A 27,957-nucleotide genomic window follows, 5' to 3' on the forward strand; every position below is an offset into this window, starting at 1 on the left:
TGGCGAGGCCTATGTATAAATGCACATGCAGTACATATACATACACATTTATACATTAGGGGAGCAGTGGCGAGGCCTATGTATAAATGCACATACAGTACATATACATACACACAGGGGCGCCCGAAGGCAAAGGCAGCCCAAACCTTTGCCTAGAGCGCCGTTCACTGACAGGGCGCGGTGGCCGCTGGATCTTGTAGTGCGCCTGACTCGCAGCCACTCACTAATACCATGTTGACACCCATTAGTTTAAAGCTCCGTCATATCGGCTCCTTCTCCCCGCCTCCACCAATAGATACCGAGCAAATTTTCTCTGCCCCTCCTACCCCTTCCCTCTGGGCCAATGGAAAACCATGCAATGTTGCTCCGCCCCCACCATACGGAAGATCGAGGTACCTTGAAAAGTTCTGCCTGAAGGAGGTTACCATTACCAACAGATCTGCCGTCCAGCCTGCCCTGGAGAGAAGGAATCAGGTACAGGCTCTCGTAAGGTACAGGCTGCAGGATAAGCAATGGGGAGACAGAAGCAGCAACAGCTTTGTGTAGCAGAGAGTCTCAGTAAATAACACACGCACGTGCACTACTGAAGTACTTCTGCTGTTCCCAGCTCCAGTCTGAGGCTGTCTCCCCTCTGATGTTCCTCCCTGTCGCCACCTACACATTCCACTGCTCTCACAGACAGCAGTGTGGCTCTGCTGAGGACACGGCTCTGTCTCCTATATCCCTAGCTGTCCAGCTTGCAGTAACGTTTGGGCACATTCGTGTGTCTCAAGATGCACCCTGCTATACAGTTGCTGCTACTGAGGTATTGGGGATTATAGGGCAGAGCATGCAAAGCTCTGGCTTTTCATATGTATATGATTTTGTATATGTATTTTATTTATGTGAATTAACTGGTGGGGCTAAACCATAATTCCCTCTGACCCCCTGTTGCCCCAGTTCACCCCTCCCTCCCTGTCCACAAGTTAAAATATTGAAGTACCCCACTGAGACACCTGACAAATGAATGAAGCCCAGGGTTGGCTAGATAACCGCCTCCTGAGTGTGCTGGTACTGCTTGTTGTTGTCGGGGTAACCTGCCCCTCCCCAGTGTCACTGCATGTAAGAACTGTGCAGGTGCAGTTATGAACTGTGCGAACACAGCAAAAGCAAGCGCTTGTTCATGGGTGCTTTCTGCACAGATGCTGTCTGAAACTCGAGTACATTTGAAATAGGCGCCGGTAGACTTGGGCGCAGGATACAGCCGGTATACGGGTGATTCTGCGTCTGCACAAGTCCGGGCCAATTTAATTACTATTCCCCCTCCAGGCCGCCATGGATAGTGGGGGAATGATATAATTCGGCTTCCAGCGATTGCTGGACGCCGAATTATTGTGTTTTTTTTAAGCAACCTCGGCTCCGACAGAGCCGACGTTACTCACTGAGCGCTGCAATAGGAGTGATTCCTATTGTAGTCTATGGAGGCGCCGGCTGCGCCCAAATCTAGCAGCGCTGAAAAGCACTGCTCCGCTGAAACTCATGCCTGCGCAGTTCATAATCACTGTGCCGCTCTGAGGAACTTCCTGGCTGTCTGCCCCTGTTCCTGGCTCTGACCGAAAACAACTGAATGGAAGCTGATCGAGTGTGGCATGTCCCATCCACTCCACGCTCCTTGAGAGTCAGCACTCCAGCATGGTTGTGTACTGCAGCTGCAACTGGGAGCGTTCTGGCAATGCATACTTCAATAGCATCACTAAACGCTTCCAGCAGCGACTGTTGTGCACAGGCGGGTGGGAGAGCTCACGTACAGGGAGAGTGGAGTGGAGTAGACAGGGCATTCTACGCTCACTCACCTTCAGTCAGAGCCATGAATATGGGAGGGGAGGGGGTCGGGGAGGGAAAACAGTGCAGGATGTGAGCCCTTTCAAACTGAGGGACCTTTTAGTATTTGCACCCCAGGACACACATTGGCAAAGAAGGGGCTACTGTGCACTTTGGGAAAGTTCAAGTAGTGTCCTCAACTCCTTTTTTGCCAATGTATTTACTGACAGTTATCATGATGTGCATGACATTCTCTTTTGATCTGTGGGGGGCAAGTTGTCTGCATATTATCTATGGGGCAAGGCATAATTTATGCATTTGATCTGTGGAGGACCGCCTGCAACTAGTACAGAATGTTGCTGCCAGATTACTAACAAACCAGCCTCGTCACATTACACCGTTTTATCACACACTGCACTGGCTACCTGTAAAATGGAGAATGCTCCATTTAAACATTTAAAAACCTACACAATTTGGGCCCTGGATGCATGAAGGACTTGCTGAAACTGCTTCACACCTCTCCTCACATGAGCAGGTTACATAAACTTGGTCATTCTCAGAGTGCACCTCCAAAACCTTTGGAGAAAGAGCTTTCTGTCATGCTGCCCCTACTCTTTGAAACTCCCTACCATACCCAGTAAACACAGCTCCATCCCTGGAGCTATGCAAACTTATAGAATTCTTCATCTGTACCACAATTTACCAATCATCCAATTACTGGTCTGAGCCATGCTTATGCGCTTTGAGCTCTACGGGAGAAAGACGCTTTACAAATGCTATTTGTTGTTGTAGTTATCTGCATTTGATCTGTGAGGGACATATTATCTGCATTTCACGTGTGTGTGTGAGCATATATGTAGGGGGTGGCACCATAGATTGTCACCCAATGGGTGGGGGGGGGCGCCACAGGTTTTCTTGCCTGGAGTGACAAAAAGGCTAGAAGCGCCCCTGCATACACATGTATACATTAGGGGAGCAGTGGCGAGGCCTATGTATAAATGCACATACAGTACATATACATACACATGTATACATTAGGGGAGCAGTGGCGAGGCCTATGTATAAATGCACATACATACACATGTATACATTAGGGGAGCAGTGGCGAGGCCTATGTATAAATGCACATACATACTTATACACATACACATTTATACATTAGGGGAGCAGTGGCGAGGCCTATGTATAAATGCACATGCAGTACATATACATACACATTTATACATTAGGGGAGCAGTGGCGAGGCCTATGTATAAATGCACATACAGTACATATACATACACATGTATACATTAGGGGAGCAGTGGCGAGGCCTATGTATAAATGCACATACAGTACATATACATACACATGTATACATTAGGGGAGCAGTGGCGAGGCCTATGTATAAATGCACATACAGTACATATACATACACATGTATACATTAGGGGAGCAGTGGCGAGGCCTATGTATAAATGCACATACAGTACATATACATACACATGTATACATTAGGGGAGCAGTGGCGAGGCCTATGTATAAATGCACATACATACACATACACATTTATACATTAGGGGAGCAGTGGCGAGGCCTATGTATAAATGCACATACATACACATGTATACATTAGGGGAGCAGTGGCGAGGCCTATGTATAAATGCACATACATACACATACACATGTATACATTAGGGGAGCAGTGGCGAGGCCTATGTATAAATGCACATGCATACACATACACATGTATACATTAGGGAAGCAGTGGCGAGGCCTATGTATAAATGCACATGCATACACATACACATGTATACATTAGGGGAGCAGTGGCGAGGCCTATGTATAAATGCACATACATACACATACACATGTATACATTAGGGGAGCAGTGGCGAGGCCTATGTATAAATGCACATACATACACATACACATGTATACATTAGGGGAGCAGTGGCGAGGCCTATGTATAAATGCACATACATACATATACACATGTATACATTAGGGGAGCAGTGGCGAGGCCTATGTATAAATACACAAACAGTACATACACATGTATACATTAGGGGAGCAGTGGCGAGGCCTATGTATAAATGCACATACATACACATACACATGTATACATTAGGGGAGCAGTGGCGAGGCCTATGTATAAATGCACATACATACACATACACATGTATACATTAGGGGAGCAGTGGCGAGGCCTATGTATAAATGCACATGCATACACATACACATGTATACATTAGGGGAGCAGTGGCGAGGCCTATGTATAAATGCACATACATACACATACACATGTATACATTAGGGGAGCAGTGGCGAGGCCTATGTATAAATGCACATACATACACATACACATGTATACATTAGGGGAGCAGTGGCGAGGCCTATGTATAAATGCACATACATACATATACACATGTATACATTAGGGGAGCAGTGGCGAGGCCTATGTATAAATACACAAACAGTACATACACATGTATACATTAGGGGAGCAGTGGCGAGGCCTATGTATAAATGCACATACATACACATACACATGCATACATTAGGGGAGCAGTGGCGAGGCCTATGTATAAATGCACATACATACACATACACATTTATACATTAGGGGAGCAGTGGCGAGGCCTATGTATAAATGCACATACATACACATGTATACATTAGGGGAGCAGTGGCGAGGCCTATGTATAAATGCACATACATACACATACACATGTATACATTAGGGGAGCAGTGGCGAGGCCTATGTATAAATGCACATACATACACATGTATACATTAGGGGAGCAGTGGCGAGGCCTATGTATAAATGCACATGCATACACATACACATGTATACATTAGGGAAGCAGTGGCGAGGCCTATGTATAAATGCACATGCATACACATACACATGTATACATTAGGGGAGCAGTGGCGAGGCCTATGTATAAATGCACATACATACACATACACATGTATACATTAGGGGAGCAGTGGCGAGGCCTATGTATAAATGCACATACATACACATACACATGTATACATTAGGGGAGCAGTGGCGAGGCCTATGTATAAATGCACATACATACATATACACATGTATACATTAGGGGAGCAGTGGCGAGGCCTATGTATAAATACACAAACAGTACATACACATGTATACATTAGGGGAGCAGTGGCGAGGCCTATGTATAAATGCACATACATACACATACACATGTATACATTAGGGGAGCAGTGGCGAGGCCTATGTATAAATGCACATGCATACACATACACATGTATACATTAGGGGAGCAGTGGCGAGGCCTATGTATAAATGCACATGCATACACATACACATGTATACATTAGGGGAGCAGTGGCGAGGCCTATGTATAAATGCACATACATACACATACACATGTATACATTAGGGGAGCAGTGGCGAGGCCTATGTATAAATGCACATACATACACATACACATGTATACATTAGGGGAGCAGTGGCGAGGCCTATGTATAAATGCACATACATACACATACACATGTATACATTAGGGGAGCAGTGGCGAGGCGTATGTATAAATACACAAACAGTACATACACATGTATACATTAGGGGAGCAGTGGCGAGGCCTATGTATAAATGCACATACATACACATACACATGTATACATTAGGGGAGCAGTGGCGAGGCCTATGTATAAATGCACATACATACACATACACATGTATACATTAGGGGAGCAGTGGCGAGGCCTATGTATAAATGCACTTACATATACATACACATGTATACATTAGGGGAGCAGTGACGAGGCCTATGTATAAATGCACATACATACACATGTATACATTAGGGGAGCAGTGGTGAGGCCTATGTATAAATGCACATACAGTACATATACATACACTTGTATACATTAGGGGAGCAGTGGCGAGGCCTATGTATAAATGCACATACAGTACATATGCATACACATGTATACATTAGGGGAGCAGTGGTGAGGCCTATGTATAAATGCACATACAGTACATATACATACACATGTATACATTAGGGGAGCAGTGGCGAGGCCTATGTATAAATGCACATACATTCACATACACATTTTTACATTAGGGGAGCAGTGGCGAGGCCCATGTATAAATGCACATACATACACATACACATGTATACATTAGGGGAGCAGTGGCGAGGCCGATGTATAAATGCACATACATACATATACACATACACATTTATACATTAGGGGAGCAGTGGCGAGGCCTATGTATAAATGCACATACAGTACATCTACATACACATTTATACATTAGGGGAGCAGTGGCGAGGCCTATGTATAAATGCACATACAGTACATATACATACACATGTATACATTAGGGGAGCAGTGGCGAGGCCTATGTATAAATGCACATACAGTACATATACATACACATGTATACATTAGGGGAGCAGTGGCGAGGCCTATGTATAAATGCACATACAGTACATATACATACACATATGTATACATTAGGGGAGCAGTGGCGAGGCCTATGTATAAATGCACATACATACACATACACATGTATACATTAGGGGAGCAGTGGCGAGGCCTATGTATAAATGCACTTACATACACATACACATGTATACATTAGGGGAGCAGTGGCGAGGCCTATGTATAAATGCACATACATACACATACACATGTATACATTAGGGGAGCAGTGGCGAGGCCTATGTATAAATGCACATACATACATATACACATGTATACATTAGGGGAGCAGTGGCGAGGCCTATGTATAAATACACAAACAGTACATACACATGTATACATTAGGGGAGCAGTGGCGAGGCCTATGTATAAATGCACATACATACACATACACATGTATACATTAGGGGAGCAGTGGCGAGGCCTATGTATAAATGCACATACAGTACATATACATACACATGTATACATTAGGGGAGCAGTGGCGAGGCCTATGTATAAATGCACATACATACACATACACATGTATACATTAGGGGAGCAGTGGCGAGGCCTATGTATAAATGCACATACATACACATGTATACATTAGGGGAGCAGTGGCGAGGCCTATGTATAAATGCACATGCATACACATACACATGTATACATTAGGGAAGCAGTGGCGAGGCCTATGTATAAATGCACATGCATACACATACACATGTATACATTAGGGGAGCAGTGGCGAGGCCTATGTATAAATGCACATACATACACATACACATGTATACATTAGGGGAGCAGTGGCGAGGCCTATGTATAAATGCACATACATACACATACACATGTATACATTAGGGGAGCAGTGGCGAGGCCTATGTATAAATGCACATACATACATATACACATGTATACATTAGGGGAGCAGTGGCGAGGCCTATGTATAAATACACAAACAGTACATACACATGTATACATTAGGGGAGCAGTGGCGAGGCCTATGTATAAATGCACATACATACACATACACATGTATACATTAGGGGAGCAGTGGCGAGGCCTATGTATAAATGCACATGCATACACATACACATGTATACATTAGGGGAGCAGTGGCGAGGCCTATGTATAAATGCACATGCATACACATACACATGTATACATTAGGGGAGCAGTGGCGAGGCCTATGTATAAATGCACATACATACACATACACATGTATACATTAGGGGAGCAGTGGCGAGGCCTATGTATAAATGCACATACATACACATACACATGTATACATTAGGGGAGCAGTGGCGAGGCCTATGTATAAATGCACATACATACACATACACATGTATACATTAGGGGAGCAGTGGCGAGGCGTATGTATAAATACACAAACAGTACATACACATGTATACATTAGGGGAGCAGTGGCGAGGCCTATGTATAAATGCACATACATACACATACACATGTATACATTAGGGGAGCAGTGGCGAGGCCTATGTATAAATGCACATACATACACATACACATGTATACATTAGGGGAGCAGTGGCGAGGCCTATGTATAAATGCACTTACATATACATACACATGTATACATTAGGGGAGCAGTGACGAGGCCTATGTATAAATGCACATACATACACATGTATACATTAGGGGAGCAGTGGTGAGGCCTATGTATAAATGCACATACAGTACATATACATACACTTGTATACATTAGGGGAGCAGTGGCGAGGCCTATGTATAAATGCACATACAGTACATATGCATACACATGTATACATTAGGGGAGCAGTGGTGAGGCCTATGTATAAATGCACATACAGTACATATACATACACATGTATACATTAGGGGAGCAGTGGCGAGGCCTATGTATAAATGCACATACATTCACATACACATTTTTACATTAGGGGAGCAGTGGCGAGGCCCATGTATAAATGCACATACATACACATACACATGTATACATTAGGGGAGCAGTGGCGAGGCCGATGTATAAATGCACATACATACATATACACATACACATTTATACATTAGGGGAGCAGTGGCGAGGCCTATGTATAAATGCACATACAGTACATCTACATACACATTTATACATTAGGGGAGCAGTGGCGAGGCCTATGTATAAATGCACATACAGTACATATACATACACATGTATACATTAGGGGAGCAGTGGCGAGGCCTATGTATAAATGCACATACAGTACATATACATACACATGTATACATTAGGGGAGCAGTGGCGAGGCCTATGTATAAATGCACATACAGTACATATACATACACATATGTATACATTAGGGGAGCAGTGGCGAGGCCTATGTATAAATGCACATACATACACATACACATGTATACATTAGGGGAGCAGTGGCGAGGCCTATGTATAAATGCACTTACATACACATACACATGTATACATTAGGGGAGCAGTGGCGAGGCCTATGTATAAATGCACATACATACACATACACATGTATACATTAGGGGAGCAGTGGCGAGGCCTATGTATAAATGCACATACATACATATACACATGTATACATTAGGGGAGCAGTGGCGAGGCCTATGTATAAATACACAAACAGTACATACACATGTATACATTAGGGGAGCAGTGGCGAGGCCTATGTATAAATGCACATACATACACATACACATGTATACATTAGGGGAGCAGTGGCGAGGCCTATGTATAAATGCACATACATACACATACACATGTATACATTAGGGGAGCAGTGGCGAGGCCTATGTATAAATGCACATACATACATATACACATGTATACATTAGGGGAGCAGTGGCGAGGCCTATGTATAAATGCACTTACATATACATACACATGTATACATTAGGGGAGCAGTGGCGAGGCCTATGTATAAATGCACATACATACAGAATCAGAATTAGAATCACTTTATTTCGCCAAGTACAGCAGGAGCTGTAATCGGAATTAGTTGTGGTTCACATGGCATAGACAGAGTATAAGACAGAAGCACAGCACGTACAATTTAAGATGCAGTAATCAGTTCATATCGTCCATTTCACTGCTGTGCAACTACAGCCCAGTATAAGTCACCATAATAATAGTAATAATAATAATGATGGTAATAATAATAAAGATGCAGGTAGTAGCCCCAAGACTATCTGGATAGGCCAGGCAGGCAGCAGCGGGGACCGGTTGATCGACCCAGCTAGAGAGCGATGGTATGCGAGCGCGTCAGGGGGAGGTTGGAGTTCAGTAACCGGACAGCTTGGGGGAAGAAGGTGTTCTTCCGCCTGGTGGTTCTGGATGGTATGGTCCTGTAGCGACGGCCCAACGGGAGGAGCTTGAAGTAGTGGCTGCCTGGGTGAGAGGGGTCACGGGAGATCAGGGTGGCCCTCTTCCTCATCCTAGCAGAGTGGAGGAGGTCGAGAAGTGGAAGAGGAGATCCGATGATCTTCTCCGCGTCCGTTATGACCCTCTGAAGTTTGTGTTTGTCGCTGGCCGTTGCGCCAGCATACCAGACAATGACAGGGGAGCAGAGGATGGATTCTATGGTGGAAGTATAGAAGCTGGTCAGCAGCTCCCTGGGCATGCCAAATCTCTTCAGTTGGCGCCGCAGGAAGAACAGCCTCTGCTGAGATTTGTTCTGGATTTTGGTGGTGTTTTGTTCCCATTTCAGCTTGTTAGTGAGAGTTGTGCCGAGGAACTGAACAGATGTCACCTTGGAAACTTCTGTACCCCCAATGAGGACAGGTGGGAGGGGGGTAGGGTTCCTCCTGAAATCTACCACTAGTTCAACAGTCTTTGCTGCATTGAGGACTAGGTTGTTGTCCTTGCACCAGTTGCATATTCTCTCGACTTCGCTGCGGTACTCCTGCTCCCCGTTGCTACCAATAAGGCCGATGATGGTGGTGTCGTCTGCAAATTTGATGACTTTCACAGAGTCAGCGAGTGAGATGCAGTTATTGGTATAGAGGGAGAACAGTAGGGGTGACAGAACGCAGCCTTGTGGAGCCCCTGTGTTGGTGGTACGAACGCTAGAGAGGTGGTTGCCGAGCTTCACCTGTTGTGTTGTGTTAGTCAGGAAGCTGTTTATCCATGCACGAAGAGTGGGGTCAACTCCGAGCTGCGACAGATTGGCGAGCAAGATGTCTGGGCAGATCGTGTTGAACGCTGAGCTAAAGTCCAGGAACAGGATCCGAGCGTAGGAGGCAGGGCTGTCTAGATGTTCAGTGATGTATGCCACGCTGGCATTGACATGTATACATTAGGGGAGCAGTGGCGAGGCCAATGTATAAATGCACATACAGGACATATACATACACATATATACATTAGGGGAGCAGTGGCGAGGCCGATGTATAAATGCACATACAGTACATATACATACACATTTATACATTAGGGGAGCAGTGGCGAGGCCTATGTATAAATGCACATACATACATATACATACACATGTATACATTAGGGGAGCAGTGGCGAGGCCTATGTATAAATGCACATACAGTACATATACATACACATGTATACATTAGGTAAGCAGTGGCGAGGCCAATGTATAAATGCACATACAGTACATATACATACACATGTATACATTAGGTAAGCAGTGGCGAGGCCTATGTATAAATGCACATACAGTACATATACATACATATGTATACATTAGGGGAGCAGTGGCGAGGCCTATGTATAAATGCACATACATACACATACACATTTATACATTAGGGGAGCAGTGGCGAGGCCTATGTATAAATGCACATACAGTACATATACATACACATGTATACATTAGGGGAGCAGTGGTGAGGCCTATGAATAAATGCACATACAGTACATATACATACACATGTATACATTAGGGGAGCAGTGGTGAGGCCTATGTATAAATGCACATACAGTACATATACATACACATGTATACATTAGGGGAGCAGTGGCGAGGCCTATGTATAAATGCACATACATACACATACACATTTATACATTAGGGGAGCAGTGGCGAGGCCTATGTATAAATGCACATACAGTACATATACATACACATGTATACATTAGGGGAGCAGTGGCGAGGCCTATGTATAAATGCACATACATACACATACACATTTATACATTAGGGGAGCAGTGGCGAGGCCGATTCCCGAAAGAGACTTCAAGCTGAAATTGATCGGAAATCAGCCTGCTGTATATGGCCATCTGTCAAATCTCTCTCTAATCAGATTCGATCAGAGAGTGATTTGTCTCTCGGTCGAATCTGCCCATCATCTCTAGATGTTTGGCTACCTTTAGGCAATGGAGTCTTTCCTAAAACATTAACAGATTAACACATGTTTGCTTGTGTAAGGACACGAGCAAACATATCAAAATGACTACACCAATACTCTGGTGTATACAGTAGTAATGGGGATTTACAGATTAATCAGTACTTATAAATTGCTCTGTGGATTCTATGCAGTTAAGAGAGCATGGTCCATGTGCAATTAACTTTTTCTCCAGAGTTTTCTCCAAAGAGATCATTTTTCATTTTGCATTTTAATTACTTTTTCAGCACTTTGCAATTGAAAAAGAACCAAAAAGTAGGTGAAAAAGTACTATCAAAATTATTTTGTGTATTTTCTTACTTGCTGGTAGTTTAAAAGGCAATTTTATTAATTAGGTGAGAAAATGTCACCTAGGAGAAAACTCAGGAGAAAAAGTTAATTGCATATTTATTTATTCAAGTATTTATATAGCGCCGACATATTACGCAGCGCTGTACAGAGTATATTGTCTTGTCACTAACTGTCCCTCAGAGGGGCTCACAGTCTAGTCCCTACCTTAGTCATATGACTGTATGTATCGTGTAGTGCGTGTATCATAGTCTAGAGCCAATTTAGGGGAAGCCAATTAACTTATCTGTATGTTTTTGGGATGTGGGAGGAAACGGAGTGCACAGAGGAAACCCACGCAGACACGGGGAGAACATACAAACTCCTTGCAGATGTTGCCTTGGCTGGGATATCGAACCGGGGACCCAGCACTGCAAGGCGAGAGCGCTAAACACTATGCCACCATGCTGCCCACGCTAAGCCACGGTATGGGCCCATATTGCATACGGGCCCATATGTATCCATATTGCTGATTTTTTTTTCTTAATTATTATAAAAACACAATTAATATACATCAGTAGAGTGCTGCAGAAACTACTTAGTTTTTTACTTTGTACCCCCTTTTGGCAGCAGTAGTATTATTAAAGCGGACCTGAGCACAGAACTTCCTCTCTGCTCTAAAAGATCAACAACTGCATAATAACCTTTAAAGAAAAACATTTCTTTGTTACAGCTGATACAAATCCTACAATAAATCTGCAGTGTTTCTACTTCCTGCTTTCATAAAAAGCAGATATACAGTATTGTTAACATCCTGTGCTTTTAAATGAGCTTATCTGCTGTGGTTATCAGGTGGCACAGGGGAGAGATCAAATTACAACTTGTGATTAGACACAGATGAGGGGGAATTAGACTGGCTAAACTCTCTGAATACATACAGGGTGCATTTCTATATGTTTTTCTTCTGTCCTGTGCAAGAGTTCAGGTCCATTTTAAAGAGATAAAACTTGGCACTGAGTTGTGATGTACATTCAACCCCATCTTCAGGGGCGTAGCAATAGGGGTTGCAGAGGTTGCGACTGCATCGGGGCTCTTGGGCTAGAGGAGCCCCAAAGGGCCTTCCCTCAAATACAGTATTAGCTCTCTATTGGTCCTGTGCTCATAATGATCACTTCTATAGATACTTTGAATAGTGGTAATCATTAACAAGCTATTTCCCATCCCCTTCTTGCACCTCTGACACTGTAGTTGCCATTGGCAGGTTTTGGTGCGCCGCATAAATTGTTATGTATAAACTGCTTGGGGGGCCCCATTGTAAAACTTGCATCAGGGCCCAGAGCTCCTTAGCTACGCCACTGCCCATCTTTGTATATTAGATATAATATATATCTATTTATGAAACATTACTAAAGCTGAATTATCACCATGTCCATGATTGGCGTCTGCATATGATGTCAGAGACTCACATCACTCACACTACTGTCACAGCTACAGACTCACACCACCCATACTGTGCACACCCCTTTAGACTCACATGACCCATACTATCCCTACAGACTCACACCACACTATCCATATGCCTACAGATTACCATCACAAACATCCCTATAGACTCACACCACCCACACTATCTACACCCCTACAGACTCACGCCACCCACAACCCACACCCCTATAGACTCACACTACCCACACTATCCACACCCCTCCAGACTCACGCCACCCACACCCCTATAGTCTCACACTACCCACACTATCCACATGCCTACAGATTTATGCCACCAACATCCCTATAAACTCACATCACCCACACTATCTACTCCCCTACAGACTCGCACCACCCACACTCCTCTAGACTTAAACCACCCACACCCCTATAGACTCACGACACTCACACTATCTACACTCCTACAGACACACCACCCAACACCCCTATAGACTAACACTACCCACACTATCCACATTCCTACAGTTTTATGCCACCAACATCCCTATAGACTCACATCACCCACACTATCTACACCCCTACAGACTCACACCAGCTATACCCCTAAAGACTCACATCACCCACACTATCTTCACCCCTGTAGACTCACACCCTCCGCATGACCTACACCCCTACAGACTCAAACCACCCACCCCCCTATAGACTTATGTCACCCACACTATCTACACCCCTATAGACTCACGTCCCCCAACAAAATACACCCCTACAGACTCGAATTATCCACACACATACAGTCTTACTTTTGTAAATATTTAAAAGAAAATACAAGAGTCACTTGTCTTTCAATATATCCTAATAATATTTGTTTCACAGTAAAACAGCATTCTGGAACCCATAAAGGTATTTTAGTGGCAGAGATGTATTCTTGGAAAAGCCTCCTCAGTGGACCAGTTGTGTTAAAGCTCAACACTTATGTGACCAAGGCTGCCATGATAAGCCTTCCTCCTGGGTCAGTATCCTCCGTTATATTCTCACATATATTTACTTTTTGTAAAACGTTGGGGGTTTTTTTGCCAAGGATGTAAAAATAATGTTTCAGTCAACTGATAAAATGTTTCTGATAAAATGTATTACTGATGGCTCATTTATTCTTCAAAAACTAATGCTTTTAAAACATCTAAAACATTCATTTCAGGCCTAAGCTGCATCACTGGGAGATAGAAAGCCATAATTGAAAGTACATGTAGGCTGTACCAGTGGCTTGGATATAAAAATGGAGCTGTTTTGAATAGAAGGGTGGTAGCACTAATTTCAGTTTTTAAACTTGCAGTGGAGTTTTTCCATAGAAATCGCCCCTTAAAGGATACCTAAAGTTACATGTGACATGATGAGATAGACATGTGTATGTACAGTGCCTAGCACACAAATAACTATGCTGTGTTCCTTTTTTTTTCTTTCTCTGCCACAAAAGAGTTAAATATCAGGTATGTAAGTGGCTGACTCAGTCCTGACTCAGACAGGAAGTGACTACAGTGTGATTCTCACTGAAAAGAAATTCTCCTTTTTATCTCTTTCTTGCACTCAGAAGCCATTTTATGCTAGGAAAGTGTTTTATAGTTGGAATTTCTTATCAGGGAGGGTCACTCTGTAGTTACTTCCTGTGTGAGTCAGGACTGAGTCAGCCACTTACATACCTGATATTTAACTCTTTCAGGTAGAGAAAGAAGCAGAGAAAGAAAAAAAGGAACACAGCCTAGTTATTTGTGTGCTAGGCACTGTACATACACATGTCTATCTCATCATGTCACATGTCACTTCTGGCATCCTTTAACTACCCTTTCTTACGCACCCTAATTTAATAAGGAAGATCTAACATAAAGCAAACCTGAACTGAAAATAAACTAATGAGATTAAGGGTGGTCCTACACTGGTCGATCTGGCCAAAAGATAGATCCCTCTCAGGTCAATATTAGATCAGAGAGGGATCTATCTGATTAAATCCCTCCACTCACTGCACATAGATTTTAAATAGATTCCATCATAGACGATGAAGCACACAACCAACTCGACCAAACCAGTTTGAAAGTAGTGGTACTCGAGTACCACAGGTGTCACTAAGGGCTTGATTCACAAAGCGGTGCTAACTGTTAGCACGCTTGTGAAAAGCCACTTATCACTCCTAAAAATCCTTTGCGCAAGCTAATTAGCGCTCGCGTACAAAGTGTCTGTCTCTCCTGGAAGCATGAGTTCAGTGCTGTCCTTCCAAAAAATGTAGTTATGTGATTAATATACATTTAGATGCGGGTGGTTGTTATAAAAAACTATTGTTCACTTTAAACCATAACTTCATATCCCTTAATGTTTACACCTTTTAACTTGTAAAAATAGTACTCGTAAAGCACTTGAAGCTGTGCCAAATATATGGCTGCAGCTGCTGGTGGAAAAAAACAGTACAAGCTAGAAACAATCGAATGCACGTCACTCTTGATTTATAAAACATATTTAAAACACAGACTTGTATATACACAAAATTAATTGATGTAAATTATGCAATTAATGCAAACATAAGTGAGGGTTTATGTATGCAATAATTGTGTAACTTGCAATAATGGTAACCACAGAACAATTGCACCTGAATGATGACACACAGCCTGTGGCCCCAATGCAAACCATCATCAAGTTCAAGACTCTTTTATAAAGTGAAACAAATCCCCAATAAATGAAAGATTATGACACTCACTTATGTGTACAATAAAGGTGAGAGGACAGCTCCACATTCATCTCCAAGTGCCTCAGGGGATACTGTCTTTGTACCTTATATCAGCTCCCACTAATGTTCCAATTTATGTAGCCAGTTTTGGAGAGAAGAAGATCTTCAAATAAGACGATGCCTTTATCTCATTGTCCCAATAAGTCAGTTCTTCTAGATCATATTTGTCAAACTTCGGCCCGTGGCCAAAATCTGGCCCTCAGAGCCATCAGATTTGTCCCTCAGGTGGTTTCCTCACTTTGCATTATGTTTGGCCCACACTAGACCACCGGAGAAGCTTTATTGGAGGGTAAGCCCTAGATCACTAGGGAAGCCATATTGGGGAGGGGGGCAGCACTAGTTCCAGGGAACTGTGGAGAAGAGGCAAGGGGGCCACTAGACATTAAGGAACTGTATAGGGGAAGGAGGGGGCCACTAAACACCAGGAAACTGTATATGGGAGGGAGGACCACTAAGCATCAGGGAATTGTATAGATTAGGGAGGACCACTAAATATCAGGGAACTGTATAGGGGATGGAGGGGGGCAATTAGACACCAGGGAACTTTATAAGGGAGAGTGGTGGCCACTAGACATTGAGGTCGTCCCACAGCTTGGTCCCAGAGCTCAATTTCGGCCCACTTTGCATTTAAGTTCAACACCCCTGTTCTAGATGATGGGTGAGTGATTTTCACCTCATGAACCTTCTTGGTCCCCAGTTTTCCCAAGTGTGCTACAGTTCTTTACAAACTGCAGTGCAGCACTTGCAGAAGAGGAAGAAGGACCACCTTTCACAATTCAATGACTAAATATAGCATAGTACTATTGATTTAACAATGCTTGACAATTTACTATTTGCACTGAATTTTTGTAGCAGACCAGTCTTTGAAAAAATATCATATTTATATAATCATCATATATAATTTCTTATTTATTGAAACGTAAACTTTAAATTTATTGAAACTTAAACTTTAAAGAAACTTACATTTCTTATTTTATTGAAATTTAAGGAAACTGTAAAAATGTACAGAGTGCATTAGTTCAAAGGAAACAGCCATACAGAACAAAAAAATACATTTTGATTGGTTATATTATTGCACTGCGCATAATGCATGTTCCATATTGACATATCTCATCAGTTCTTTATGTATGTACACTGCAACATAGCGTTTTGTCAATAGGCTTACTATTGTAGTCTAATATCAGCATCTAGTCAACCAATTCCTCAGATGTACCCATTTCTAAGGGGGGAAAAAAGTACAAATTGTTTCTGCATTATACTGTATTTCAAAAGAAAGTTCTGTTTGAAGCATCCTTTGAAATGTTTCATGAGATAATACTTTTTATGTCTGTATTGCAGGCGTCATGTCTTACGCTTCACTGGAAGTTCACCCTTAGGGCATCATATCCACCTGTGCAGCACAGTGCCATTTGTCTTTGGCGATGAGGAAACAGTTATGCCATATCTTGTCAAGGTACATGTTCCCATGGCAACTCAGGAGTTACTATTAGGTCGTTCTACATGATTTATGATGTTCTCATTGCATTCAACTTTGTTTTACAAAAAGAAAACAATATACATGTTCATATATTACTACTTTTGAGCGGTTCATACATTCTGTTTAGGTAAAAACAATACTGATTGATGGTTATTGGCATTCTTTACTTTTTTTGTTATTATGAAATTGTTCCCCATGTACTCAGTTTTTCATTAAATGGTCCATACACGTTGCCATTTTTTTTATTTGATTATAATCCATCTTTTTTAGAAAACAGGTACAGTATATTGTGGCGTATAAGACTACTTTTTAACCTTTGAAAATCTTCTGAAAAGTCAGGGGTCATCTTATACGCCGGGTGTCATTGATGCCGGGTGATATGCCCTATCCTGTTACTGATTCTCAGATCTCGTTGCTGAGGACTATAGTGAAGCAGCGCAGGCACACATGTGCGAGATCTGAGAGGCAGAGAAGGAGGTAAATAGGATACAAGGGTGGGCCAGAAGGGTGAAAGAGGCATGTTTTATGGGCACAGCGCGATCTATTCTTCCATACCGCTCTGATAAACAGGCAGACAAGGAGAGCTGACCAATCCACTTAGGGAGAGGGAGAGTTGACAAATCCAACTAGTCAATCGCCTGTATAGTGTTATATACTGGGTGCCACATACAGTACAGCACCAGTATCTGTTCATACATAGCACCAGTATATGATTTCTTAAATTTTTTTATTTGGTGTGCATTGGAAGAGGGGTAGTCTTATACGGCAAGTATATCCCAAACTCTATATATTAACTGGAAAAGTTGGGGGTCGACTTATACGCCCAGTCGTCTTATACGCCGGAATATACGGTAACCATTTTGAAAAATAGGAATACCACAATTGGCAAAAAGAAGACATGGAATGCAATAGAAACAGCAATAATATAAAAAATTATTAATATTTATTTATGTTTTGTCACTTTGGCCATACAATAAATAAAAAATGGAGAAGTCCCCTGCAGGCTTATATAACATTCCTCGGGAGCCAGCAGGTAACAAGGAGTCCACCAACCTCCTCAACGAATCCAGAGAATGCACAAAACCGGGGCTCAACCAGAAATTAATTAGGTATTCAAAAGAGATAGGTTTTATTTTGGGCTGGATCGCACTTGATAAAGGACATTCCAGCCCGAAACGTTGTGCCGGTGCTACTCCAACTATTCTGCTTAAAATAAAACCAATATCTTTTGAATACCTCATTTCTGGTTGAGTCCCGATTTTGTGCATTCTCTCCATACAATGAATCAAACATAGAAACAATTGATGCGAAGGTCTGGAGTTTTCATTATTATTTGACATTGAATGTAAGTGTGCAGCTCTGAGCCTGGGTTCACACATGTGATTTGAAGACACCTGTAAGTAACTGAAGGATGCAAGCTATGTCTATAGTTGTAGAAATGTGCTACCGTGAGAACCTTAGCAGCATTTGCTCTTCTAGTTTCGGGACAGTTTGCACAAATGATTAAGTATACAAATTCAGGAAAAGGTGCCTTTTACTTGGTACTCTTGCTTTCAAGCTTGGTATTGATATCTTATCGGTGGAATGGATGTGTATACAGGCCTCGCATCTTTTCTCCAGGCAGGCAGATGTTTCATTCTGTGGTCACTATCAAGAGGTTCAGAAAAAATACCTCTTGATCTATCATTTTTATGTAAAATGGGTTGAAGCTCTTTTGTACTCCCTAAGACCACCAGTCATGGATTATAACTGACAACCAGTGAAACTCGGACCTCATCCTAGTTCTGCTTGTGTTGCAGGGGGGCATCTATTCAAAAAGCCACAAGGAAATTTGGCCGTGATTATTGAAGATAGTAGTATATTGTTAATATTACTGCTATTCTACTAGTGGCTATTCTAGACAGTACAATATCTGTGATTACAATATACCTACATTCTACAAGCAGCTATTCTGGAAAATACAATATTGGTAATTTTACCGATATTCTGTTATCCCCTTATGGTATTCTTACATACGTATATGGTAGTTTGGCAAGGGGCCTTTTGCTGCACAAATTGGGGAGGGTTGTTGTGTATTACTATTCCCCCTTCGAGTCGTCGCAACTCGGAGGGAGAAGTAATTCGGGGTCCGGCAATCCCCGAATTACCCCGTGCACGAGGTGCAGACTACAGCATTACTGCTATAGCCGCGGCAAGCTTCAGCGCAGTGCGGCGCATGGCACCTACATCTATGCCTAACACTAACCTACCTATGCCTAACCCTAACCTCCCACCATATTTGCCTTAAAGCGGACCCAAACCAAACATTTTTTCAAATTAAAAATATTTAGTTGCACCACTCTGACACATACAAAGATAAATAAATACTCCTTCAAGCCTATGAGCATTTCAGTGCATGCTTTTCACCCTTTTCTTTTCATAACAAGGATTATACTGGGGGCAGTCATTAGCAATTCCTCCATTGCCGGACACCACCTACTCCACCACTTTGCCGGATTCTGTCCCCGGCAATTTGAAAGGAAGGGAGGGGTTCCTCCAATAAATGTAAAATATTTTATGTCATCATGCAGCTGAAAAAAAACTATTTATTATTATAATTTAGAAAATTGATTTTATTTCTGAAATCTTGTATTTTTAATTTGGGTCCACTTTCAGGTCATTTTTCTAACTGATTTAACATATAAAAAATCGGACCAATGTACCACAGACATATGTTACATTTTTCCCAATTATGAAAAAAAAACGATTGAAAACTCAGAAAAAAATGCTTGGGTCTGTACTTCAAGTAACGGACAATCTACCACACACTATACAATTTTGATAAAAATTGATCAGAAAAATCCGATACTTCGATCTTCTTTTATCGAATAAAAAAGTTCAATCAGATTTCTCAAATGAAAAAAAAGTTTTAGTTTTTTCGGGACAACTGATTGTAATTGTCGAATTGGTGTAATATTAGATCTTTTAATTGTGTGGTGTATGGTGTATGTAACACTTTTGTAAGAAATGTGTAGTTTAGACTGACATTTCAGATATGGGTCTGGGTGCAGTATTGTTGCAGGTATACAATGGCAATGAGCACCCACCAGTGCACCTAAGTGGCTAAGCCACAAAATAAATAATCACAATACATTATGCTATGCATGGTTTCTGACCCTGCAGGAGTTCAGCTATTTGGTGTAACATCACACAGGTTCTAATATGGCAAGTATGGATACTCTCTCAGGGTTTATTTACCGTACTCCCTGTGGGCAAGCTGAGTTCCAACCACAGGGTTGAAACAAGACTAGAGGGGGGTTAATTGCGGCAGTTGTAGAAAAAGTTTGGAAAAGTGATAAACTTGATATATACTGCCGTTTTGTCCATCTCAGGAGACCGATGCTCAGGCTGAGCCTGATCTAGGAGATCACACAAGTATTTGTGTTAGGGTACAAAGCTATTGTGATTTGTGCTGAAAATACTGCTATGTTTGAGGGCTTTTTGTGTAGAGAGGATTTTTCAGAGTTAAGGACCAGGGGATATTGCAGTGATCGGTGCTGCGTGGGCTCTACAGCCCGCAGCACCGATCACGTATGTGCCAGGGCGATCAGACTTCCTCCCTTTTTTCCCCACTAGGGGGATGTCCTGCAGGGGGGGTCTGATCGCCGCCGGCTACCCGCACTTTGCGAGGGGGGGCTCTTCAAAGCCCCCCTCCGCAGCGCTTTCCGCCCTCCCTGGCTTTCCCTCCCTCTCCCTTACCCTGTGAGTGGCGCAGGACGGAACTCCGTCCTGCGCCGGATAGGATAGGCTTCTGCCTATCAGATGCCGGCGATCCCCGGCCAATCAGAGGCCGGGGATCGCCGATCTACGTCACGGCGCTGCTGCGCAGCAGCGGCGTGTGATGTAAACAGCGGGGATTTCTTCCCCGGATGTTTACATTATGCGTGCGAGCCGCGATCGGCGGCTCGCACACTGTTCACGGAGGCAGTCTCCGTGAACTAGCATGGAAAGGCCGCTCGATCGAGCGGCCGTTTCCATGCTATACCACTAACGACCCGCCGACGCCTATCGGCGTTAGGCGGTCGTTAAGTGGTTAAGTGTTCATATTTTAAAGTTTATTTTCGGAGTATTTTCTAAATAGTTTATACATCAGTCCGAGAACCATGAGCCGTGGGGCAGCAGGCTGGTAAAAAATTGTAGCCTACTTGCTACCTTCACACTGCTGTGGGCCTGCGTGGATTACCTCAAAAACACCAGCCTGCGTCACATATGCTTCCTGTGTAAGCTGCTGGCTGATTACTGAGGGAATTGCCTGTCATCTGTGACTTGCTTGTGCATGGCCGCAATGCTACAGCATCATCCAGGCTGCACAGAAATGTGGATAGAGGAGCACACTATCAGCACTGTACCTGCATTACCTGGTGATATCTATGCATCCTGTGCAAGCATGCAAATCCCCGCATAGTTGAAGACTATGGGCTCGATTCACTAAAGTGTGCTAACACGTAGCACAACAGTGGTAAGCCGCCTTGCATGTGATATCATGTGCTAAGTATCATTATCATGTGAAATCACTGCAGATCACGCGAACGGAATGTAGATCATGAATTATTACTGTATACAGTACATAAAGCGACGCGCGTTAAACTTTGCGCGCACCGTATTACATTAACTCACATGTTAATGTAAGCACCATTGCTGATTTAATTACCAAACTTTATCTTCTGATCGTGCGAAGCGCCGTAGTTTTCAATGGCATTCCGCACTTTGCGTGTGAAGCGTAACGCTGTTTGCGCGATAAAACTTAACACGCGAATGGTGGAAACTGTTCACGTGCACAATGGGCTTGATTCACTAAAGCGTGATAACTCAGTTATCACGTGTAAAGTATTGTGCGCATGAACAGTTTCCACCGTTCGCGTGTTAAGTTTTATCGTACGAACGGCGTTACACTTCATGAATTAATGCGGAATGCCATTGAAAACTACAGCGCTTCGCATGATCAGAAGACAGAGTTTAGTAATGAAATCAGCAATGGTGCTTACATTAACATGTGCGTTAATGTAATACGGCGCGCAAAGTTTAACGCGTGGCACTTTATGTACTGTATTTTGTGAAACAGATTCTGGGATACGATCCTTTATAAGGTGGAGGATCAAAGAACACAGTCCTTTTTAGGGCAATCCACCTTGCCCTTCAATACTTGTTTATACCTTTAAAAAGGACTAAACGTACTATAATGCAATCTCAAGCAGGCAAAAAAAGTCTCTGAATGTTTTTTCAGAGACTTTTTTTGCCTGCTTGAGATTGCATTATAGTACGTTTAGTCCTTTTTAAAGGTATAAACAACTTTATGTACTGTATACAGTAATACTTCATGATCTACATTCTGTTCACGTGATCTGCAGTGACTTAATGATACTTCGCACGTGATAATGATACTAAGCACGTGATAATGATACTAAGCACGTGATAATGATACTTAGCACATGCCATGCCTTTACACGTGATAACTGAATTATCACGATTTAGTGAATCGAGCCCTATGGGCCTGATTCATCAAGCTGCGCTGCTTACCTCAGCAGATCAGGACAGCTCCTTCTCTGGACGTGTTTAAATCTGGACTGAAAACCCACCTGTTCAGTTTGCCATTTGCAGAAATATAATTTTGTTGTGTTAACACGTCATTCTACTGCCAATTACTGAATCTGAGAGAGCCTAAGCGCTTTGAGTCCTATGGGAGAAAAGCACCATAAAAATGTTATTGTTTATTGTTTTGCTTACCAGCGCAACTTAATGTGAATGAGTTCACGCTTTCCCTGCCTTACATAGCAGTGCTTGCTGCTATGGAAGGAGTGCGCCTTCCCTTAGCATTGCTTACATAGTAACGCGTGTAAGATTAACTGCGGGCGGTCCTGTGAAGTATCGTTACCGCGATAATTCACTCGCGGCCACTACTATGTTAATTTACATAGTTGTAATGGTGTGAATCCTGCCTTACTGCTGGCTACTGTATATACCTCATATGCGGCAAATATAATCATGTGGAAATGTATGACTTGTTGTTGATGACTACACACTAGATTGCTACCAAAATGTAACTAAACTATCATTATTATTATTTAGTATTTATACATCTTCCGTAGCATTGTAGAGTATATTGTCGCTTAATTGTCAACTATCAATCGCTATCTGATCAGAGAGGAATTGATTCCTTTTACACGCTGCATGTAGATTTTCAATAGATCTCATTGCTCAAACTGCAGCATTGCTGCGCTTAGTGCAATCAACTGCTGCTCCTCCCCCATTTCCGATCGATCAGCATTTTCTGTCCTGTCCAATGGATAGTTTTGATTTATTTCGGGGAAAAAATTGATTGTGCATCGGGTGTACAGCTTGCATGCAGTGTGTACAGTGTGTATGAAATGTTTGGGTATGTACAGTTTATGTGATGTTGATATACTGTATGTACAGTTTGTTCATGCACCATGTGTGCATACACATACTGTACAGTGTGTTTGCATTTAGGTGCATGTATGTTTGTGTATAGTGTGTGTAGTGTAATTGTATTTTAATGTATGGATGGCACGTTGATTGCATGTGCAGTATATGTGTACAGAATACGTGTGTTTGACGTTTAATGTACTGTTTGTGCAATATACTGTATGTGCAATGGAACAGGGTGGGAAGGAGAGGTGCAGTTTGGATTGCGTGTCTTGCCTGCTGAATGAGCTTGCTGAAACCCTTTGTGGACCAGTGACAGGCTCTGTCATAATTACATTATTTATGTGTGCCGCCTTACTTTGTCAGAAATAAGGGCATCCTATTGAACACCCTCACCGGGTTTATGTAATGTGAGGGACCACAAACAGTAGCATCCTTTGGAAGCCCTATAGCACTGCAACAGCCACATACACATACGCATTTGTTATCCTGGATTGTCAGCTTTTAAAGCTCATAATTTAATTGGATTAGAGTACCGTTAAAAAAACTGTTCAAGTGTCCCTTAAATAAAAGGATTTAAAAAAAAATAATAATAATACACAGTCAAATTAAACTAGTTGGCAATTATCCCACGTACTTACATTGGTTTTGCAGATTTGAAGTGTTAAAGCCATTATTAAAATACCATGCAGAATGCTCAAATGTCCCTGCTGATTAAAAGAAATACTCATTACAGTGTCATTGTTACAAAAGGAAGTACTGAAAAAAATGACATGAAAAGCGTCATCTATGTGCTAACTATATTTGAAACACTGGATTTCTGTGCTATATGTTTAGCCTAAATTGTTAATATACTTGTATTTAAGTCTGCTTAAAATAACTTAAAGTACACCTGAGATGAATGAAAAGTTTGGCTTTTACTTATATAGGGCTTCTTCCAGCCCTATGTAGTCTGTGGTGTCCTCCCGGTCCCCTCTGTTGTTTGTGTGCCAGCTCCGTTTAGGTCCACAACCTGGCTATTACATTAAATGGTTGCAGGGCTAAATCACAACCAAAAACGCTTGGCATGTTTTGAAAATCTCTCTAAACGCCTAAAATCGCTCTAAAAACCTCTAGCGTTTTGCGGATCTGCTAGAAGTTTTTGGTGTGCACTGGGCCTAACTAATAACACCTGCACTACAAGCCTTCTGCTGTCATGCCCACTGTAGCATTTTTACCTTTTCATAATATGCTGTGTTATGCTGTTTATTAATAAAATGTACTTTTAACTATAAAAGTGTTTCCTAACAACTGTATTGTGTTAAACAGGAAAGCTGTCGGTTTATGGAGCAGGCTACACATATAATAAAAGCCATATTATCGGTGATGCATAACTTTTCCAATGAAAATGAACTTGCCAGGACATTTACAGACTTGGAGCTAGCACATTATCCTCAGCAAATCAACTCAAAGCACTTGGGAAAATCCAAGGTACACTTCAAGGTAATATATTTATATTTTTATTACCAAGCTCCAAATGTAGACTTAATTTAAGCAATTGAATGGTGGAGTGTGTTTCCTGCTCAATGCAATAAAATGTGGACTTTTTTTCTTTTTCTTTTGCAATACTGAGGAAGGAGAATGTTGACAGCCTTATATTTAAATGCAAGTATGTAAAAAGCTGCGCTCCCATAGACTTCAATCACGATTGGTATGCAATCAATAAGAATTAAACCCCCCTTCAGGGTACCACTTACCAGATGAGGCAGTCACTCAAGACCATTCAGCGCATTCAGGGTATATGGCCCCCCGTCGCCCTTTTGGCAAGCTCGTCCCCTCAGCGGTGTTCACCTAGGAAGATGTCCGCGTGATCCTTGGATTGCTGCTCTATGATGGTAGAAGGAGAGTGTTGGAATAAACATATAGAAGACCAGCTTCCAATATTGTAAGTCCGTTTAGGTATATAAGTGTACTGTAGGAGGGAGTCGGCTCCCGAGTAGTTGCTGGATGTCCAGCGCGTTAGTGGCGGCTTAGTCGAACTTTACAGCAGTAGTGTATTCACTGACTCCCTCCTGCAGTACACTTATATACGGTACCTGCCAGCTGTTGTTTTTAAAACTTCGGATTCTTATAAAACGGACTTACACTATTGGAAGCTGGTCTTCTATGTGTTTATTCCCACACTCTCCTTCTACCATCACGGAGCGGCAATCCAAGGATCACGTGGACATCGTCATCTTCCTAGGTGAACACCGCTGAGGGGACGAGTTTGCCGGAAGGGCGATGGGGGGCCATATACCCTGAATACGCCTAATGGTCTTGAGTGACTACCTCATCTGGTGAGTGGTACCCTGAAAAGGGGTTTAAACCGTATTGATTGCATACCAATCGTGATTGAAGTCTATGGGAGCGCAGCTTTTTACATACTTGCATTTTATGGACTGGTAATAACCCAGAATAGGCTTGCTGCACTCAGGACACTCTTGTACTTGTGTGTAGTGTATTTTGGCTATGGACATTTTAGTCCAGCATACTTTTGAACTTTTAAGATCCACTTGAGAGTGGTTAATCAGGCTCTTAGACCTATATTAAAGCGGATCCGAGATGAGAAACTAACTATAACAAGTAACTTGTCTATATATTTTATGTACAGTTTAGAGGGTTTAAACAGCAAATCTGTCTGCATACTGCTTTAAGAGAATATAATTATTACTTCCTGTGATACAATGACAGCAGCCATGTTGTTTGTAAACATTACACAGAGGCAGGCTTATCTGCACCATCAGCACTCAGACTGAAAAAAAAAACCTAACCCCCCTCCTCCTCCCCTCTGCCTCTGAAGTCTCTGGCTAGTAACACCTCCCCCTCCTCCTGCCCAGACTGAGCTCCCACGAGCCCTTGCCAGTGCCAAGGCTCTCTGAAAACTGTGGGTGGGGCTTATTTAGTTTATAGGGAATTAGAGTATTAAAACAAAAACAAAAAAGTATTTGGCTTGAGGAATGCCCTATAAACAATAGGAAAGGAACACAATTATGCAATGAGTAAAAGTTCCTCTCGGATCCACCTTAAGTGAGTGCTGTTACCCTGCTGTATAGCCTTATATTGAACCACTTGAGGACCGCAGTGTTAAACCCCCCTGTCGACCATCCTCTTTTTTGCTCAGCTGGGCTGTGGAGGCTTTTCAGCTTTAAGGTGGCCATACACTGGCCTGATTCGCGGCCGTTTCAACAGCAGATTCGATCCTGGGATCGCCCGCGGGTAGGGAGCGCGTCACTAGCGGCGGCCGATCCGATCAGGTATACATTACCTGACGCTGGCTCCCGGGCATCTTCTCCGCGTCTTCTCCGCATCTTCTCCGCGCTGCACCCGCTCCATCCCGGCGCTTCCTGTGTCACTGCAGTGACCAGGAAGTTCAAATAGAGGGCGCTCTATTTGAACTTCCTGGTCACGGAGTGACACAGGAAGCGCCGGGATGGAGCAGGTGCAGCGCGGAGAAGATGCGGAGAAGATGCCCGGGAGCCAGCGTCAGGTAATGTATGCGCGGGGGGGGGGGGGGGACAGGTGGCAGCGGCGGCTCCACAGATTGTGATCGGTTTCAGGCTGAAATCTGTTTGCAGTAAAGGCAGCCATACGATCCCTCTCTGATCAGATTCGATCAGATAGGGATCTGTCAGCTGGTCGATCTAATGGCAAATCGACCAGTGTATGGCTACCTTTAGGTAGTTAAAGAAAACCTGAACTGAAAATTAAAAGTCAAAATAAGCATACACAAGTCATACTTACCTTCCATGTAGTCTACTCCTCAGTGTCTTTCTCCTGTCCCGCATCCTGTTTGTTCACTGTGATCAAGGGAATTTTCCGCCCTCCATTTTGAAAATGGCCATTACCCATAACAGCTTTCTAGTCAGCACACAGTTAAACTGTAACATCGCCCACTAGAGCCATAGTGAAACATGGACATTACCTGGTACATCAGTTTTCCTCTCAGCTATAACTGACAGCAACTGATATTTTACTGACAGCA

At 42.7% G+C, this 27,957-nt stretch overlaps 1 protein-coding gene across 3 annotated transcripts in view; it reads left to right on the forward strand.

Annotated features, from left to right (window-relative positions):
* ADGB (androglobin) overlaps positions 1-27,957 on the forward strand; it is a 480,816-nt gene that overhangs the window by 308,966 nt on the left and 143,893 nt on the right. For all 3 annotated transcript variants that reach the window (XM_068231985.1, XM_068231986.1, XM_068231987.1), the window contains exons 18-20: positions 14,158-14,293; positions 17,393-17,507; positions 25,263-25,436. In XM_068231985.1, coding sequence (XP_068088086.1) covers positions 14,158-14,293; positions 17,393-17,507; positions 25,263-25,436 — 425 coding nt within the window. The remainder of the gene's footprint in view (positions 1-14,157; positions 14,294-17,392; positions 17,508-25,262; positions 25,437-27,957) is intronic.

The sequence above is a fragment of the Hyperolius riggenbachi genome, chromosome 4 (genome assembly GCF_040937935.1).
Source record: "Hyperolius riggenbachi isolate aHypRig1 chromosome 4, aHypRig1.pri, whole genome shotgun sequence".
Taxonomy (NCBI): domain Eukaryota; kingdom Metazoa; phylum Chordata; class Amphibia; order Anura; family Hyperoliidae; genus Hyperolius; species Hyperolius riggenbachi.